The following is a 16,461-nucleotide window of genomic DNA, read 5'->3' on the forward strand; positions in this document are numbered from 1 at the left end:
CAAAGGTAAGTGGAAGGTTAATATATACGTAATTACCAAGTATGTTAAAAGAAAAATGATATATATTTTAATAGATACATTTATGGAAAAGCCTAGAATAGCCTTTAAAATAATACGAAGTGAGAGAGTGGCATACACTACCAAATGTAAAATAGCTAGCTAGTGGGAAGCAGCCACATAGCACAGGGAGATCAGCTTGGTGCTTTGTGACCACCTAGAGGGGTGGGATAGGGAGGGTGGGAGGGAGATGCAAAAGGGAGAAGATATGGGGATATATGTATAAGTATAGCTGATTCACTCTGTTATAAAGCAGAAACTAACACACCATTGTAAAGCAATTATACTCCAAAAAAGATGTTTAAAAAAAATAATACACACCAGATTTTTAATTGTGGTTACCTCTGAGAAGGGGTCTGAATTTTGGAAGAACTTTGTAAAGGGGGAAATTGTGATTGATTTTTATTTTTAGAATTTTTTTACAAGAATATATGAACTACTAGCTTTCTAAGTAAAATATTTAAGTAAGCTTAAAACCAGAAATAGGAGCTGTGTGTTAATCAGTTAAAGTAACTCCTTGCTGATGCAATAGACAAAACCTGAAATACAAGTGACTTAACACAATTGTTATTGTTGTTCACATAAATTCTGATTTGGGTTGGCAGGGACTTTCTGCTTTCAGACGACTCAAGGATCCAGGCTGCTTCCATCTTGTAGCACCATTATCCCGACATAGGGTCTCCATGTTTGCTGCTGAATGGCATAGGAAGCATGGAAAGGGCATACTGGCTTCTGCTTAACAACAAGTGGACCACCCAGGAAGGTGAGGAAGACAAGATGTGGACGAGCACTTGTAGTCTATTCCATAAGCCACCAGTCTCTCCCATAAGCCGTCACCTAGTAGGTGCTCAATAAAAAGCAGCGATTATAATTTGATATGACAACAACTCTCTTCATTTCTTGAAGGGAGTTTCTGAGAAAATCAAATTTACCTTGAGATTCACCAACTTTTCAGGAATGAACCTACCATGTGACAAGTGCTTTCAAATATAGGACCACACCTAGTTGTCAAAGGATTCTGTAAATTTTAGCAAGGAGAAATCACCCTTCTTCACTCAATAGCACTTTTCTGCACTACTCTTTGCAATAATCTTTGTAATCTCAACAGACCGAAAATTTTCTCCTTCCTTGTGATACACAGTCAAAGTCTTTTAATTTATGAGTCTCTGCTACCTTATACATGACTGAACATTCCCAAACACCTGTACAGGTGCCTCTTGGCACACTGCAAACCAGGATTTTTCCTCTGTGGCAGGTACACAGACGAGGGGCAGTGGAAGGATGGTTGTTTTAGTCAGCTCAAACTGTTTTAATAAGATACCATCGACTTAGTGGTTTAAACAACAGGAATTTATTTCTCTTCTGGCATCTATGAAGTCCAAGATCAGGCTGCTGATAGACTCGGTGTCTGGGGAGGACCTTCTTCCTGGCTTGCAGACAGCCATTTTCTCGTTTTATTGTCACATGGCCAAGAGAGATCTCTAGCCTATTTCTCTTCTTATAAAGACACTAATCTTATCATGGAGACTCTACCGTCATGACCATATCAAAACCTAATTACCTCCCAAAGGCTTTACTTCCTAATACTACTGCATTGGGGGTTATGTTTTCAACATATGAATTTGTGGGGGACACAAACATGCATTTCCTAACAATGATGTTTTTTTCATTTTTAAACAAACTAGCATGTCTGCTAAGGAACCATTTTCACCTCCTAGAAGGACTACAAAGATTTTAAGAATTTAGCCTCTGTAGCCTTTTGATTACACAGAGATTTCCACGGTCTTTCCTTATCTATCATTTATGAGGAAGGCTTTGGTTTTTAACCACATGGATAAGCACATCCATCTATGTATGTGTTCTGTGATCAATTTCAAAAAGACATCCCATTAAAATCCTACTACAAATATTAGGGTGGTTTCAAAAATAATGTATCTAACTTCAGAGTTATATCCCAACAACCAGTAGATTATGTGCCAAATCAGACTCTACCAACAAGCCCATTTGCAAAACACTTTGAGAGTTTGTTAAATACACCTAGGGGAAATGAACATGTATTAGCTTCCTAGGGCTATCTGGAGACCTTGAAGGAGAGTTCCATCTCGTGGCTCTCTTCAACCTTCCAGTGATCGCCAGCAACCCTCGGCATTCCTTGCCTTATAAATGCATCACTCCAATCTCTGCCTCCATTCTTCATATCCCCTTGTGTGTGTGTGTCAAATCTCCCTTTTTTCTTATATGTACACCATTCACTGTATTTATGGCCTACCCTAAATCCAAGATAATCTCAAGATTCCTAACATAATTACATCTGCAAAGACTATTTCCAAATAAGGTCACATACAGAGATACTGGAAATTAGGACTTGGATATATCTACCTGGATATATATATCTTAGATATATATATCTTGGGGGTCACCATTCAACTCACTACACATCAGTATAAACAACACTATCTATCTGAGCTTTCCAAATTGAACTTTTAAGTTGAAGGGGCTGTTGCTATTAGGGCTCCAGAGTGACAGATGGAAAAGCAGGGGACTTCTGCAGGGAGTAGGAATGTTCTATGTTAGGGGGAAGGTAGGCGCTTCTGGGCTGTCCACTGGGAGCAGGGCACAGCTTTCAAATGAGAAGACAGTGAGCAGCTGGCCAGCAGGCCAGGTTCCAGAGTTGGACAGGAGTGCACACTGGGGAAGATCAGGAGAAGCATGCTCTAAGTCAGGATATTGCTAGGACTGGACACAAATGCAGCACCTGGGCAGAGTTAGCTATTAGGGTATCCTAGGTCTCTAAGCAGGAGGACCCTAGGTAAATAAAGCTCAGACAATCCCCAAATTATGTTTTATTCTCATTTCCCCTTCCTTCTTTATGCCTGCTTTTAGTACCATCACATGGTCCTTCTTTTTGTCACCTGAGAGATATTATACAGTACTGAGAAGAGAAATAGAAGACAGACCTGCCTTGCGCTAGGAGGAGTGGGAACAACGTGGGCCCTAGATGAATTCAGACCATGGTCTAGTCCCAGCCCTGTCACTTACTAGCAGTATAATCTTGGGGAAATTACTAACACTATGAGCCTTGGATGCATCCTCTGTAAAACGGGTTTGATAAGCCCTGTCTTGTAGGACTGCTGGAACGTATGCAAAGTAAGAAAAGCATCTAGCACAGTGCCTGGCATTTATTAGATCTTTAATGAATGGCAATTATTTCTAGTATTTTTTTGTCCCCAGACCTTACTGCCCTCTCCTCTGGGATTTTGTTTTTATCCAGGACGTCTCAAATAATACACAGTTCAATCAAATCAGGCAAAAACGCAGCTTCACAAAACTCATTAAATTTTTCCTCTTAGAGGATAATTAATTTGGGGTACGGGTTAGTCTTCCACAGCTGATATAACTCAAAGCTCTTAGAATTTAAGTGAAAGACTAACTCCTTCCTTCTCTCCCAGGTATTCATCCATCTAAATACTGTTTTCATTCATTTCACTGCCACCAAAGCCTAGACCCTGCTTAGATTTGGCCTAATTACACTCAAGATAACCTACCTTTAATGGGATTTTAACAGAGTTGGCTCTGGCTCTCTTAGGCCAGGGAAAGGAGTGCCAGCCTAATGGCTTCTGGGTACCAACTCAAGAGAGTATCACCCTATTCTCAAGAAATCACTGCAGATGATATGTATAGAGCACCTTCATGCACTGTATTAACTGCACTGGGACAAGAGTTCAGGGTACCTCTCATACCTGCCCCAGGTAGGGATTTCCCTCTGGTTTACCCCTGATCCAAACATAACTACTAAGCAATTTTCCATTCCAGGTTCTTCTCTCACCTCTAAAACACACAGTCTGAGAGTCTGGCCCTTGCCACCACCCACAGCTGAATTTAAAATGAACTCCCATAGAAGGAATTGCCATTTCCCAAAGCCCCAGACTGCCTTAGCTCAGGGCATTTCCACTCGACTGCTCGCATCTGGAGTCCCACGTCCTCACTCTTCTTTTACTTGTTCTTTAGGTAATGGAGGACATCTCACCATCTTCCTGATATGATTGCTGCTCCTAACCTCTACCCTTCTATGGGTAGGGGTGTGTCTTGCTTACCCTAGAATTTCCATTATTAACACAGTGCTTTCCAAAGAGAAAATATCCAGTTAATGTTTGATGACTGAGTCAGTGAGAAGTTTTTTTTATTTATTAAGATTAAGATCACTCCTACTTTCTTGAATAAACGAAGCAAATCCAAGTATATATCCTTTAATTTTACTGAACAATAGACTAAAATGGTTAAGGGAATCAAAAAATTAAGATTTGTTAAGATTACTCCTACTTTCCTGAATAAGCCAAGCAAGTCCAGGTATATATTTTAATATTATGGAACAATACACTAAAGTAGTTAAGGGAATCCGAAAATGAACCAGCTTTTACATTTTTTTCTCTATTGTCTGCTGAGTTCTTTCAAATTTCCAAGAAAATTCCTATTCCAATGTCATGTTATCTTGTTCCAGATCACAAAATAAGATGGAAGATTCCCCAACTTGCTTTGCAAAATATCAAAACTCGGGCTTCCCTGGTGGCGCAGTGGTTGAGAGTCCACCTGCCGATGCAGGGGACACGGGTTCGTGCCCCCTGCATCGGCAGGCGGACTCTCAACCACTGCGCCACCAGGGAAGCCCCAAAACTCTTATTCTTAAATCTGATGTTTAGCAATAAATGTGACCAATATCATTTATAAACAGATTCTAAGGCTAATGAACCTATTAAAGGAAAAGCATTTGAAAAAAATACCAAAAGGAAAAAAAAAGATAAACTTTCAAGTCACCCATACAGAACAGGAACACAAAGTTGTTGCGCAGTGTGTTCTTCCCAGCCTGACCCCGACCCTCCTCTACATAGAACCCTGCCTGCCCTCTCAAGCACGGAGTGAAGATTTGCACTCATTCTTCATTTGGGTCAGAAACTGCTGAGGAATGCTGCACAATGAACATGGCAATAGTACTATCCAAGGGGCCAACTGTGGCCCCGACTCTCTTCGTCATCTCTTAAAGCCTCCTCATACCAGTGTGAGAAGGAAATGCGGTCAGTTCCTTTGACCTTGACCAAAAATTCCAGAACTTTCACCTTGCTGATTTCAGCATAGGCCCTTGGACCCCACAGGAATTCGTACCGTGGAGGATCACTATTAGACACCTTCCGGTACTCCAGATAATTCTCCTGCACCCAGTCTCTGGTGATGAGCTTCCTGGGCTCCCCATAAATGAAGTGCTCCCTCCCAGCATACACGTTTATTGTATTCAAGAAATCCCAGATGTTTTCCTCAGGGGCGCAGTTGCCCTCTATGAAAATCACACCCAGGATGATTGCCAGGAGGCCATTTTTAGGCATGCTCTGGTCATCACTATGCATCTCATCATGGGTGAGGTCTAATGAGTTGACAAGGACATAGGAGTGGATTTTGGGGTCCACTTCCTTCACATCAATGCCAGAGATCACCTCTAGGCACTTAGAAGCTTTCTTGAAGATCACAGGGAATTGGTTTTTGTCCTTTTTGATGACAACCTTCAGCATTTCTGCCTTTGTGAAGGACTCCTTCAGTCGATATTTGAGGACCATGAAATGCAACAAATCAGCCACCTTTTCATCCAGCAGGCCTCTGAACAAGGATTTGGTGTGTGCTGAGGCCTGGAGAGAGTGTGTGCCCTCTTCTCCTTGGATGCTGGAGCTTCCATCTGATGTGCTCCATGGCATGGCGGAGAAGGAGCTCTGAGGACTCTGGGGATGACCCAATGGCACAGTGGCAGGCTGCTCCTCCTCCTGCTGCTCCTCCTCCTCCTCCACCTCCTCCTGCTCCTCTGGGGTGCCCAGTGGCAGAGGAGAGAAAGGGGGCGAAGTTGAGGAGTAGGAGAAAGTTAAAGGGCAAGAGGAAACAGAGGCAGTCTCCTCCTCCTCCTCCTGCTCCTTCTTCTCCTCCTCCTCCATCTCCTCTGGGGTGCCCAGTAGCAGAGGAGAGGAAGGGGGGGAAGTTGAGGGGTAGGAGAAAATGAAAGAGCAAGAGGAAACAGAGGCAGTCTCCTCCTCCTCCTCCTCCTCAGCTGTGGGAACCTGCACTGTCAGCAGGTCTTGTATGTCACTTAGGGTCTGAAAGTCTGGCTCAAATGTGAGGCGCAGATGCTTTGGAGAGTGAAGCATGATGACTCTTGTTGGAGGCAGCAGGTAGAAGTGTAAGCAGGATGGTGGGAGATGGGATCCCAAGGACCTGGGGGAGAGAGACAGCGGGTCAGCAGCCTCAGCAGAGAAATGCACCCTTGGCAGCTCTGACAAAGGCTGGCTTACAGATCCCCTCTTTAGGGGGTGCTCTAGGGCCTCACAGGGCTCCTGTCTCCCTGGACAGTTTGTCCCCTAGGAACCTGTAGGAAGATGCGAGAAAGCTCCTCAGGGTGCAGCCAACCAGTACAACCCGAGGCTTCCAGGGCTGACTGTGGGCAGGTGGGTCAGGCACTGGGGGGTCCTTGGCAGACATTCAGGGTGCACACGTCACCTTGTCTCCCAGTACTGTCTGGGCTTCCTCTGCTCTGCTGACCTGAGGACCTGTGCCTCACACCCAGGCCCTCACCTCAGGGCTCCTGAAGCCCCTGACAGGCGAGGAGGGGCCGAGTTCTGTGAGGTCCCCGCTGTTCTGGAGCGATGATCCCCTCCACGCTAAGGTTCTTACCTTTCCTCTAAAGAGGCTTGTGCCCTCTCCTCCTGCACCTCTGCTAGCCTAAGGCAAGACGTCACATTCCTTAAACAGATGAGAAGGAAGTGAAGGGGCAACACTTTCGACCACACCTGCCCAGAGCCTCCCAGGGGGAACAGAAAGAGCTGAATGAAGTTTGTGGGGTCCCCCTCTCTCCAAGCTGAGTGTTACCCTCATTCCTCACATTGATGCCTGGTACGTTCCAGGACTCCTCCCTCTGCTGTCCTGAGTCTGGCCCCTTCAGAACAAGCCCTCACCTCCCTGAGACCACCAAGAGGGAAGTGAGGGTACACCATATCTGACCACTGTGCCCAGGGCCTCCCGGAGCTGACAACAGGGGAAGGGCCGAGCTGGGTGTGCCTTCAGTCCTCGGGGGAGGGTGTGCCCTCAGGCCTCACTCAGGTTCCCTACCTTAAACTCTGGCAGAGTCTAGGACTCTTCCCTCTGCCGACCTGATGTGGCTTCCCCTCAGACTGCCACTTCCTCAGAACGAGGACCGCACCTCCCTGAGAACCCATGGACCAAAATGGGGCACCACATCTTACCACCCCTGCTATGTCCTCCCAGTGCCAAAAGCAAGAGCTGGTCCCCATGTGTCCTGTGGTGGGGCTATCCTCAGTCCTCCCTCATGTTATCCATCTTTACTCCTGACAGGGCCTAGGCTACCCCCTGCTGACTGGGCCTCACCTTTCGGAGACACCTCTCTCACCCCTGGAGAAAGTGAGGGCACACCTATGCAGCCAACCCTGCCTGAGTCTCTCCAGGCCTGAGGACAGGAGACAGCCAGACTCTATGGGGTCTCTTCTTTCTGGGGTTGGAAGTACCTTTGGTCCTCACCAAGGGTCCTTACCTTGACTCTGGTAGAGCTTGGGACTCTTCCTTCTTCTGACCTGATGTGACTCCTTCAGCTGATCTGTCTTCTCACTCACACCAAGGCCTTCACCTCCCTGAGACCCTTAAGGCAAAAGTGAAGAGACATCACATCCAGCCACCCCAGCCTGGGGTCTCCCGTGGCTGACAGCAGGGGCTGGGTTCCCTCTGTTCTGGGATAAGGAGTTCCCTCTGTCTTCCCTCAATGTATTCTTTACTCCTGGAGGGCCTGGGACCACCTTATCTGGTGACCTGACATCACCCTTCTCAGGCCAAGGCTTTACCTCCCAGGGACACCTCCAGGCACCCCTTGCAGGGAGTGAGGGTATACCACATCTGGGTATTCCTGCCCGGATCCTGCCAGGGTGCACAGTGGGGACAGGGTGGAATTTCTGTGAGACCCCTTCTGTCTGTGTTAGGGGGTAACCTTAGTCCTCCTTCAAGGCCTTTACGTTACCTTGACTCCTCAGATTCTGGGACTTCCCCCTTTGCTGGTGTCATCAGCTCAGACCAAAGCCTTCACCTCTCTGGGACACCCTAGACAAAGTAAAAAGACACCAAATCCAGCCACACCTGCCTGGGGTCTGTTCTAGCATAGGGAATGCACTCACTCCTCGTTCAAGGTATTCATCTGTACTCCTGGCAAGGCCTGTCCTACCCTCTGCTGACCTGCAGTTTTCTGCTGCAACCCAGCCCTTAGCTCCCTGAGACACTCCACCCCCTTGACTCCTGGTAGAGCTTGCAGCAGAAGCGAGAGTTCCTCCCATCTGCTCACCGCTACTCTGATCCTCCCAGCGCCGAGATCCTGTGGCATCCTTCTTTTCAGGGAAAGGGGCCCTTCAGGCCTCCCAATGGTCCTTCCCTTGACTTCTGATACAGCCTGGGACTCCTCCCTCTTCTGAACTGATGTGGCTCCCCCTCAGACCGACGCTGTGACCTCTCTGAGACCCTCCCCTCAGCAAAAGTCAGGAAACGCCACATCTGGCCAACCTTGCCTGTGGTCTCCTGGGGCTGACAAGAGGGGCAGGGCTGGGTTGGGGCCCCTTCTCTCTAAGATGCGTATTCTCAGGGCAGACAGAGGCCAAATCTACCTGGGAGGGAGGTCCTCTCAATCCTCCCTCACAGTCCTATCTACTACCCTGAGGTCCACCCCTCAGAAAAAGTCTCACCTCCCTGAGACTCCCAGAGTGGAAGTCAATAAACGCCACATTTGGCAACCCTGCTATGTGGCCTCCCAGGGCTGACAGCAGGGGCAGGTGGCTGTGAGACCCCTCTACAGGGTGGGAGGTGCAGCAAATCTTCCCCCAGGGTCCTTATCTCGACGCCTGGCAGCATGTGGTAGTCCTCCCGGGGCTGGACTCAGGCACGCCCACCAGACCAAGGGCTTCACCATCCCGGGAATCCCCCAGAAAATGAGTGAGCCGGGGCCCACAGCCAGTAACCGTCCTTGGCTCTCCCGTGTCGGCAGCAAGGGCAGAGAACTGCTGGGCCCCATCTGTTCTGGGGTACGGGGTGCCCTCAGTCCTTCATCTGAGCCCAGGGAAAGCCTGGGACTCCTCCCTCTGCCGAGCTGTCCCTGCCCCTTCAGGTCTAGGGCCTCACTGCCCTGAGAACGTCCAGATAAAAGTAACGAGAGGGCTTCCCTGCTGGCGCAGTGGTTGAGAGTCCGCCTGCCGATGCAGGGGACACGGGTTCGTGCCCCGGTCCGGGAAGATCCCACGTGCCGCGGAGAGGCTGGGCCCGTGGGCCATGGCCGCTGAGCCTGCGCGTCCGGAGCCTGTGCTCCGCAACCGGAGAGGCCACAGCAGTGAGAGGCCACAGCAGTGAGAGGCCACAGCAGTGAGAGGCCCGCGTACCGCCAAAAAAAAAAAAAAGTAACGAAAGGCCACACCCTGCCACGCCTGCGCAGGACCTCCTAGGGCTGACAGCAGGGGCTGAACGCCATCTCTTCGGTGGCGGGGGAGCTCCCGTCCCCCCTCAAGGTGTCGCCGTCGGCCCTCAGGCAATGGCGTCTCTCCCGGAGACCAACCCCACGGCGTCCTGGAACGAGGGGGCATCACTGAGCCCTCCCGGGGGGGCTCGTGGGGCTCCGCGTCCGCGGAAGCTGCCCTCGTCCATCCTCACGGCGTCCCACGCAGTCCCCACGGGGCCCGCCCCCCTCCCTTCTTCTGACCCGAAGTCGCTGCCTCAGCCCACGGCCACCACGGCCCCGGGGCGCCAGGCAGAGACGTCAGGAGACGGAGAGGGGCCCCGCGGCCCACAGCCCCGCCCGAGTCGCCTCAGGGCACACAACCAGCCGGGCGGGGCCGGCAGGGGCGGGGCGGGCGCCCACGGGCCCCCCTTAACAGCCGGCAGAGCCGGGACCCCAGCTTTTCTGACCCGAGTCCAGCCCCGACGCTCCTGACACGGAGGCCCAGGGAGAACACCTGCGAGGGCCCAGCCTGGGCTGCGCGGGGCGCCACGCAGGGCGGGCCGGGGGCCGCGGAGAGCGGCCCCCGGGCCTTCCTCCCCGTCCTCACCTCCGCGCCGGCCGGCGAGAGCCTCCGTCTCCGCCGACCCAAGCTCGCGCCACCGGCCCCAACCGACAACGCCTCGCGCCCTCGGCCGGAAATCCGGACACCTCATATCCGGGACCCCTGCCCGGGGCCTCCCGAGGAGGACGGCAGGGGCAGAGCGGGGCAGAGAGGCCCCTCTAGGGCACCCGAGAGGGCCGACCTCCTCCCTGTGGATCCTCGCCTTGTCGCCCGGCGGGGCCTGGGCTCGTTCCTCTGCTGCCCAGTCCAGTCCCCACTAAGAAGCCTTACCACGTGTCCAGGAAGCCTGCCTGCGTGTGCTCAGAGCAGCCAGCAAGCGTGCGGCGGAACCCCCTGCGGTGGGCTTCTTGTCCCTCTGGGTCCTCCCCTTACACCAGACAACGCCTGGGGCTCCTCCCCCCGCGAGACCCCAGACCAGCCTTGTGTCCCTCAGACTCCTGACCGCGCCAGAAGCGCCACAGCTGACGGCCTGTGCCGGCGGCTTTCCAGGACCGCCGGCACAGGCGGGGCGAAGCCTCTCTGGTGGAGGCCTCTCCCGCCTTCCTCAGGGACCTAACCCGGAAGCTTGGCAGAGCCTGGGAATCCTCTCTCTTCTGGTCTAAGTCTGCACGCCCCAGAGACAACCTCCTGTCCTGCAGACTCCTGAGGTGCTAGTCCCGACACACCGCGTGCAGGGACCCTGCCTGGGGTGTCCCAGGGGTGGCAGCAGGGGCAGGGCGGGGGCCAGGGTTCCCGCCCTTTCGGCGGGGCACTGACGGGATTCTCTTTCTGCAGGGCGCTGACAGGATCCCTGCTCTGGGGTGGAAAAGCCACCCAGTCCTGGCTCAGAGTCCTCACCTTGACTCCGGCACTGCCTGGGCTGCTTCCCTCGTGGGCTCCAGAACAAGCCGCTGCTCCCCGAGAACATCAAGGCAGAAGTGAGCAAACGTTGTGTCGGCTGCGACGGGCCACGGCTGCGGAGGGCTGACCGCAGAGGCAGGCAAGCTACCCTCCCAATCTGAGATTGTAGGCATACCCGCAGACTTGTCCGAGCTAGTATTTATATTTACTCCCGACAGGGCTTGTATGGGCCCTCCCTCTCGCCGACCTGATGATGCGTCCCTCGGTCCAAGGTCCCCATTTCCCTGGACTGCCCCCTCCAAAGAGGACGTGGGGGAGGGGTGCTCTGCCCGACTGGGCGGCCCGGACGGCCCGTGCTGGTTGCGTGGGCGGCTTCCTGTGGGTCCCGCCCGCACTGTCTGGGAAGGGGCTCGCCCCAGTCTTGCCTCAAGATCCTCCTTTGGATGCCTGGCAGGGCCTGGGTCCCCTCCCCTCTCCTCACATGAAACAGGGCCCCTCAGAGCAAGGTCCTCACCTCTCTCTGATGTCCGAATGGGAAGTCAGCAGACCCCACATCTGGCCACCATGCTTTAGGGCCTCCCAGGGCTGAAAGCAAGTAAAGGGCTGTATTCTGTGGTACCTCCTCTGTCTGTGGCAGGCTTCTTTTTTTTTTTTTTTTAATGAATTTATTTATTTATTGGCTGCGCTGGGTCTTCGTTGCTGTACGTGGGCTTTCTCTAGTTGTGGCGAGTGGGGGCTTCTCTTGTTGCGGAGCACGGGCTCTAGGCGCGCGGACTTCGGTAGTTGTGGCTCGTGGGCTCTAGAGCGCAGGCTCAGTAGTTGTGGCTCACGGGCTTAGTTGCTCTGCGGCCTGTGGGATCTTCCTGGACCAGGGCTTGAACCCATGTCCCCTGCATTGGCAGGAGGATTCTTAACCACTGGGCCACCAGGGAAGCGCCATGCGGCAGGCTTCTATGTGATCCTCCCTCAGGGTCCTCACCTTGATGTCTAGTGGTGATCTGATGATGACAGTGTCTGCGTGTCCCTCCCTTCTGACCACATCCAGTGACCATGCCCTGGGGCTTCCCAGGGCTAACCACAGAAAGGGGGCAGGGCTGGGGCCAATTGCTTCAGGCCCTCAAATCGTCCTTCAAGTCCTCACCTTGACAACTGGCAAGATCTGGACTCCTCCCTCTACTGACCTATGCCTGCCACCTTCAGACCAAGGCCTCCACCTTCCTGAGACCCCCAAGCTGGAAATGAACAGGGCTGCTCAGCCTGAGACCCCTGCCTACAGTGTCCCAGGACTGACATCAGCAGTAAAGCAGGGTTCTGTGGGGTACCCTCTGTTCTGGAATGGGTGGACCCTCCAGTCCTCTTTGAGAGTCATCTTGTATCCTGGGTTGTCAGTTAAATACAATGTGGGAAATTACCCCTCTCTGCCATCTCTGACCATTTGCTCAAGTGCAACTCCTACAAAGAATGTTTTCAGGTTCCAGGCTAGTTGCTGTGTAGAAGAGTAGCAGCACCCATGACAGAGAAGAAGCCCAACTTCCCGGTGGGTCTCTTCACCAGCCAGACTTAGATTTTAGAAACTTTTTGTTCTAAAACAAATTATTTTCTACATGGAAGAGACTGAAGAGTTGTGATTATGGGATGTCCTGCCTCTTTTGAGCTTATCTAACATTGCATTGTCCAGTGAGGTGATTTTCTTTTTTATAACCCTCATCGATAGTAAGAAATATATTGTACATTGTGTATCTCTGCCAGGTATATATGTAGAATGTGTGTGTTTGTGTGCGTGTGTATTTCATGAATACCTACCTTACTGTGGGTGATTCATTGTGATACTCACTATCCCATTTTTAGTCCACTTTTTATATTCTGCTAAAATAATATATTTTTTAAAAAGACCAGCCCTTTACCCACTAGAGTGGTTTCAAGTGATTATTAGCAGACTTGAGCCATACTGGCTAAATCAACCCATCTTTCCTGCTCTCCTGACATTACTCCAAGGATACTGGCATCTGGGGTCTTAGGTTCAGCCTCAGATTACTACAATGAAGCAGGAGCAGAAGTTTCTAAACTTTTTTCCTCCCTATACTGTCATCTTCCTTCTGTTACAATCTACAAACTCTCCCCAATCTGTCTTAGCCCCAGAACTCCCTCATCCCAAACACAAGTTCAGCACAGTCCTCAGTCTTCCCCAGGGGTTTCTCATGTTTTGTCACTTAGATTTTAGTATGTATATTTATGAGGGTGTTTTTATTCTACCTTCTGGGTTTTCCAGGCTTGATTTTGGGAGAAGACAGCTGCCCAAGTTTGATTGTCACCTTAGCAGTTACAAGTAAGGCACTAAAATCTGTAAATGAGAATTGACATCTTTACAATGATGTGTATCCCATCAATAAGTATGATATACTGCCCTGTTTATCTGTGACTTATTTTACCTGGATCTATCAGTAAACTTTTATAGTTGCCTCTATAAAGATCTCATACATTTTTGTGATGATTCTTTTAAGGTAATTTTTGGATTTTTTTGCTGTCGTGAATGGGATATTTTCTATTACATGTTCTAATTAGTTATTGCTTTTATGTGACAAGGCTCTGGCTTTTGCTATAGTGAATTTTTACTGTCTTTCTGAGGTTTCTTATTCATTTGAATATTCCACACGCTTATTCCTTAGAATTTTCTACACAGGTGATGTTATCACCAAATGGTATATCTTTCTTTTCAATATTCATACCTCTTATTTATTTTGATATCCATAGCTCTGACTTTGTGTTCCAGTATCTTTTTGGAATGGTAAAGATGATAGCATGTATCTATATCTTTTCCCTGACTTTAATGGAAATGCTTCTAATATTTCACATTAAAGTATGTTTGCTATAGATTTGGGGGAATGGAAGTTCCCTTGTAATCTTAGTTTGCTAAAAGAATTCCTATGAATTTGTAATGAATTTTTTTAACATCTTTATTGGGGTATAATTGCTTTACAATGGTGTGTTAGTTTCTGCTTTATAACAAAGTGAATCAGTCATACATAAACATATGTTCCCATATGTCTTCCCTCTTGAGTCTCTCTCCCTCCCACCCTCCCTATCCCACCCCTCCAGGCTGTCACAAAGCACCGAGCCAATATCCCTGTGCCATGCGGCTGCTTCCCACTAGCTATCTACCTTACTACATTTGTTAGTGTGTATATGTCCATGACTCTCTCTCGCCCTGTCACAGCTCACCCTTCCCCCTCCCCATAACCTCAAGTCCGTTCTCTAGGAGGTCTGCGTCTTTATTCCTGCCTTACCCCTAGGTTCTTCATGACATTTTTTTTCTTAAATTCCATATATATGTGTTAGCATACGGTATTTGTCTGTCTCTTTCTGACTGACTTCACTCTGTATGACAGACTCTAGGTCTATCCACCTCATTACAAATAGCTCAATTTCGTTTCTTTTTATGGCTGAGTAATATTCCATTGTATACATGTGCCACATCTTCTTTATCCATTCATCCGATGACGGGCACTTAGGTTGTTTCCATCTCCGGGCTATTGTAAATAGAGCTGCAATGAACATTTTGGTACATGACTCTTTTTGAATTTTGGTTTTCTCAGGGTATATGCCCAGTAGTGGGATTGCTGGGTCATATGGTAGTTCTATTTGTAGTTTTATAAGGAACCTCCATACTGTTCTCCATAGTGGCTGAACCAATTCACATTCCCACCAGCAGTGCAAGAGTGTTCCCTTTTCTCCACACCCTCTCCAGCATTTATTGTTTCTAGATTTTTTGATGATGGCCATTCTGACTGGTGTGAGATGATATCTCATTGTAGTTTTGATTTGCATTTCTCTAATGATTAATGATGTTGAGCATTCTTTCATGTGTTTGTTGGCAGTCTGTATATCTTCTTTGGAGAAATGTCTATTTAGGTCTTCTGCCCATTTTTGGATTGGGTTGTTTGTTTTCTTGTTATTGAGCTGCATGAGCTGCTTATAAATTTTGGAGATTAATCCTTTGTCGGTTGCTCCATTTGCAAATATTTTCTCCCATTCTGAGGGTTGTCTTTTGGTCTTGTTTATGGTTTCCTTTGCTGTGCAAAAGCTTTGAAGTTTCATTAGGTCCCATTTGTTTATTTTTGTTTTTATTTCTATTACTCTAGGAGGTGGGTCAGAAAGGATCTTGCTGTGATTTATGTCATAGAGTGTTCTGCCTATGTTTTCCTCTAAGAGTTTGATAGTTTCTGGCCTTACATTTAGGTCTTTAATCCATTTTGAGCTTATTTTTGTGTATGGTGTTAGGGAGTGATCTAATCTCATACTTTTACATGTACCTGTCCAGTTTTCCCAGCACCACTTATTGAAGAGGCTGTCCTTTCTCCACTGTACATTCCTGCCACCTTTATCAAAGATAAGGTGTCCATATGTGCATGGGTTTATCTCTGGGCTTTCTATCCTGTTCCATTGATCTATATTTCTGTTTTTGTGTCAGTACCATACCGTCTTGATAACTGTAGCTTTGTAGTATAGTCTGAAGTCAGGGAGCCTGATTCCTCCAGTTCCTTTTTTCGTTCTCAAAATTGCTTTGGCTATTCGGGGTCTTTTGTGTTTCCATACAAATTGCAAAATTTTTTGTTCTAGTTCTGTGAAAAATGCCAGTGGTAGTTTGATAGGGATTGCATTGAATCTATAGATTGCTTTGGATAGTAGAATCATTTTCACAGTGTTGATTCTTCCAATCCAAGAACATGGTATATCTCTCCATCTATTTGTATCATCTTTAATTTCTTTCATCAGTGTCTTATAATTTTCTGCAAACAGGTCTTTTGTCTCCTTAGGTAGGTTTATTCCTGTAATGAATTTTTTAAGATTTCTTTTTTGGTACCCATTGATGTAATTGAACGCTTTTCTCTTGATGTGAGCTGAATTGTGTACCCCAAAATTCATACGTTGAAGTCCTAAACCCCAGCAACTCAGAATGTGACTGAATTTGGAGACAGGGCCTTTAAAGAGGTAATTAAGGTAAAATGAGGTCAAAAGGATGGGGCCTAATCCAATATGACTGGCATCCTTAGAAGAAGAGGAGACTGGAAACAGGAACACACAAAGGAAAGATCATATGAAGACAGAAGACTGCCATTTGCAAGCCAAAGAAAGTGACCTCAGGAGAAACCAACCGTGCCAACATATGGATCGTGGACTTCTAGCCTCCAGAATTATAAGGAAATAAATTTCTGTTGTTTAAGCCACCTAGTCTGTGGTATTTTGTCATGGCAGCCCTAGCAAGCTAACACACTCTTTTAATTTGTTAATATAGGGAATTACAATTGAAAGTATTTCCTAATATTAAATCGTGTTTTCATTCCTCAGACACAGTCTCTTTGTTCATTTAATTCACTGCTGTGTTGAATATGCTATTAATCTATTTAAGATATTTACTGCTATGTGAGTGAGCTTG

General features: G+C 48.5%; 1 protein-coding gene across 1 annotated transcript; it reads right to left on the bottom strand.

Annotated features, from left to right (window-relative positions):
• Positions 1–5,045: 5,045 nt before the first annotated feature.
• LOC137217326 (melanoma-associated antigen 8-like) lies at positions 5,046–9,598 on the bottom strand. The gene is made up of 4 exons (XM_067723985.1): positions 9,580–9,598; positions 7,621–7,738; positions 6,760–6,828; positions 5,046–6,303 (listed from the first exon to the last, which is right to left on the bottom strand). The coding sequence occupies exons 1-4, from the start codon at positions 9,596–9,598 to the stop codon at positions 5,046–5,048; spliced, it is 1,464 nt and encodes a 487-aa protein (XP_067580086.1).
• Between the last annotated feature and the right edge of the window lie 6,863 nt (positions 9,599–16,461).

Source organism: Pseudorca crassidens, chromosome X (genome assembly GCF_039906515.1).
Source record: "Pseudorca crassidens isolate mPseCra1 chromosome X, mPseCra1.hap1, whole genome shotgun sequence".
In the NCBI taxonomy this organism is placed as follows: domain Eukaryota; kingdom Metazoa; phylum Chordata; class Mammalia; order Artiodactyla; family Delphinidae; genus Pseudorca; species Pseudorca crassidens.

Coding starts and splice junctions, on each gene's coding strand:
- LOC137217326 (XM_067723985.1), bottom strand. Junction 6,829..7,620: donor AGTCAAGGTAAGGACCCTTG/GTGAGGACCAAA, acceptor CATCTGTTTAAG/GAATGTGACGTCTTGCCTTA. Junction 6,304..6,759: donor CAAGCCTCTTTAGAGGAAAG/GTAAGAACCTTA, acceptor TCTCTCCCCCAG/GTCCTTGGGATCCCATCTCC.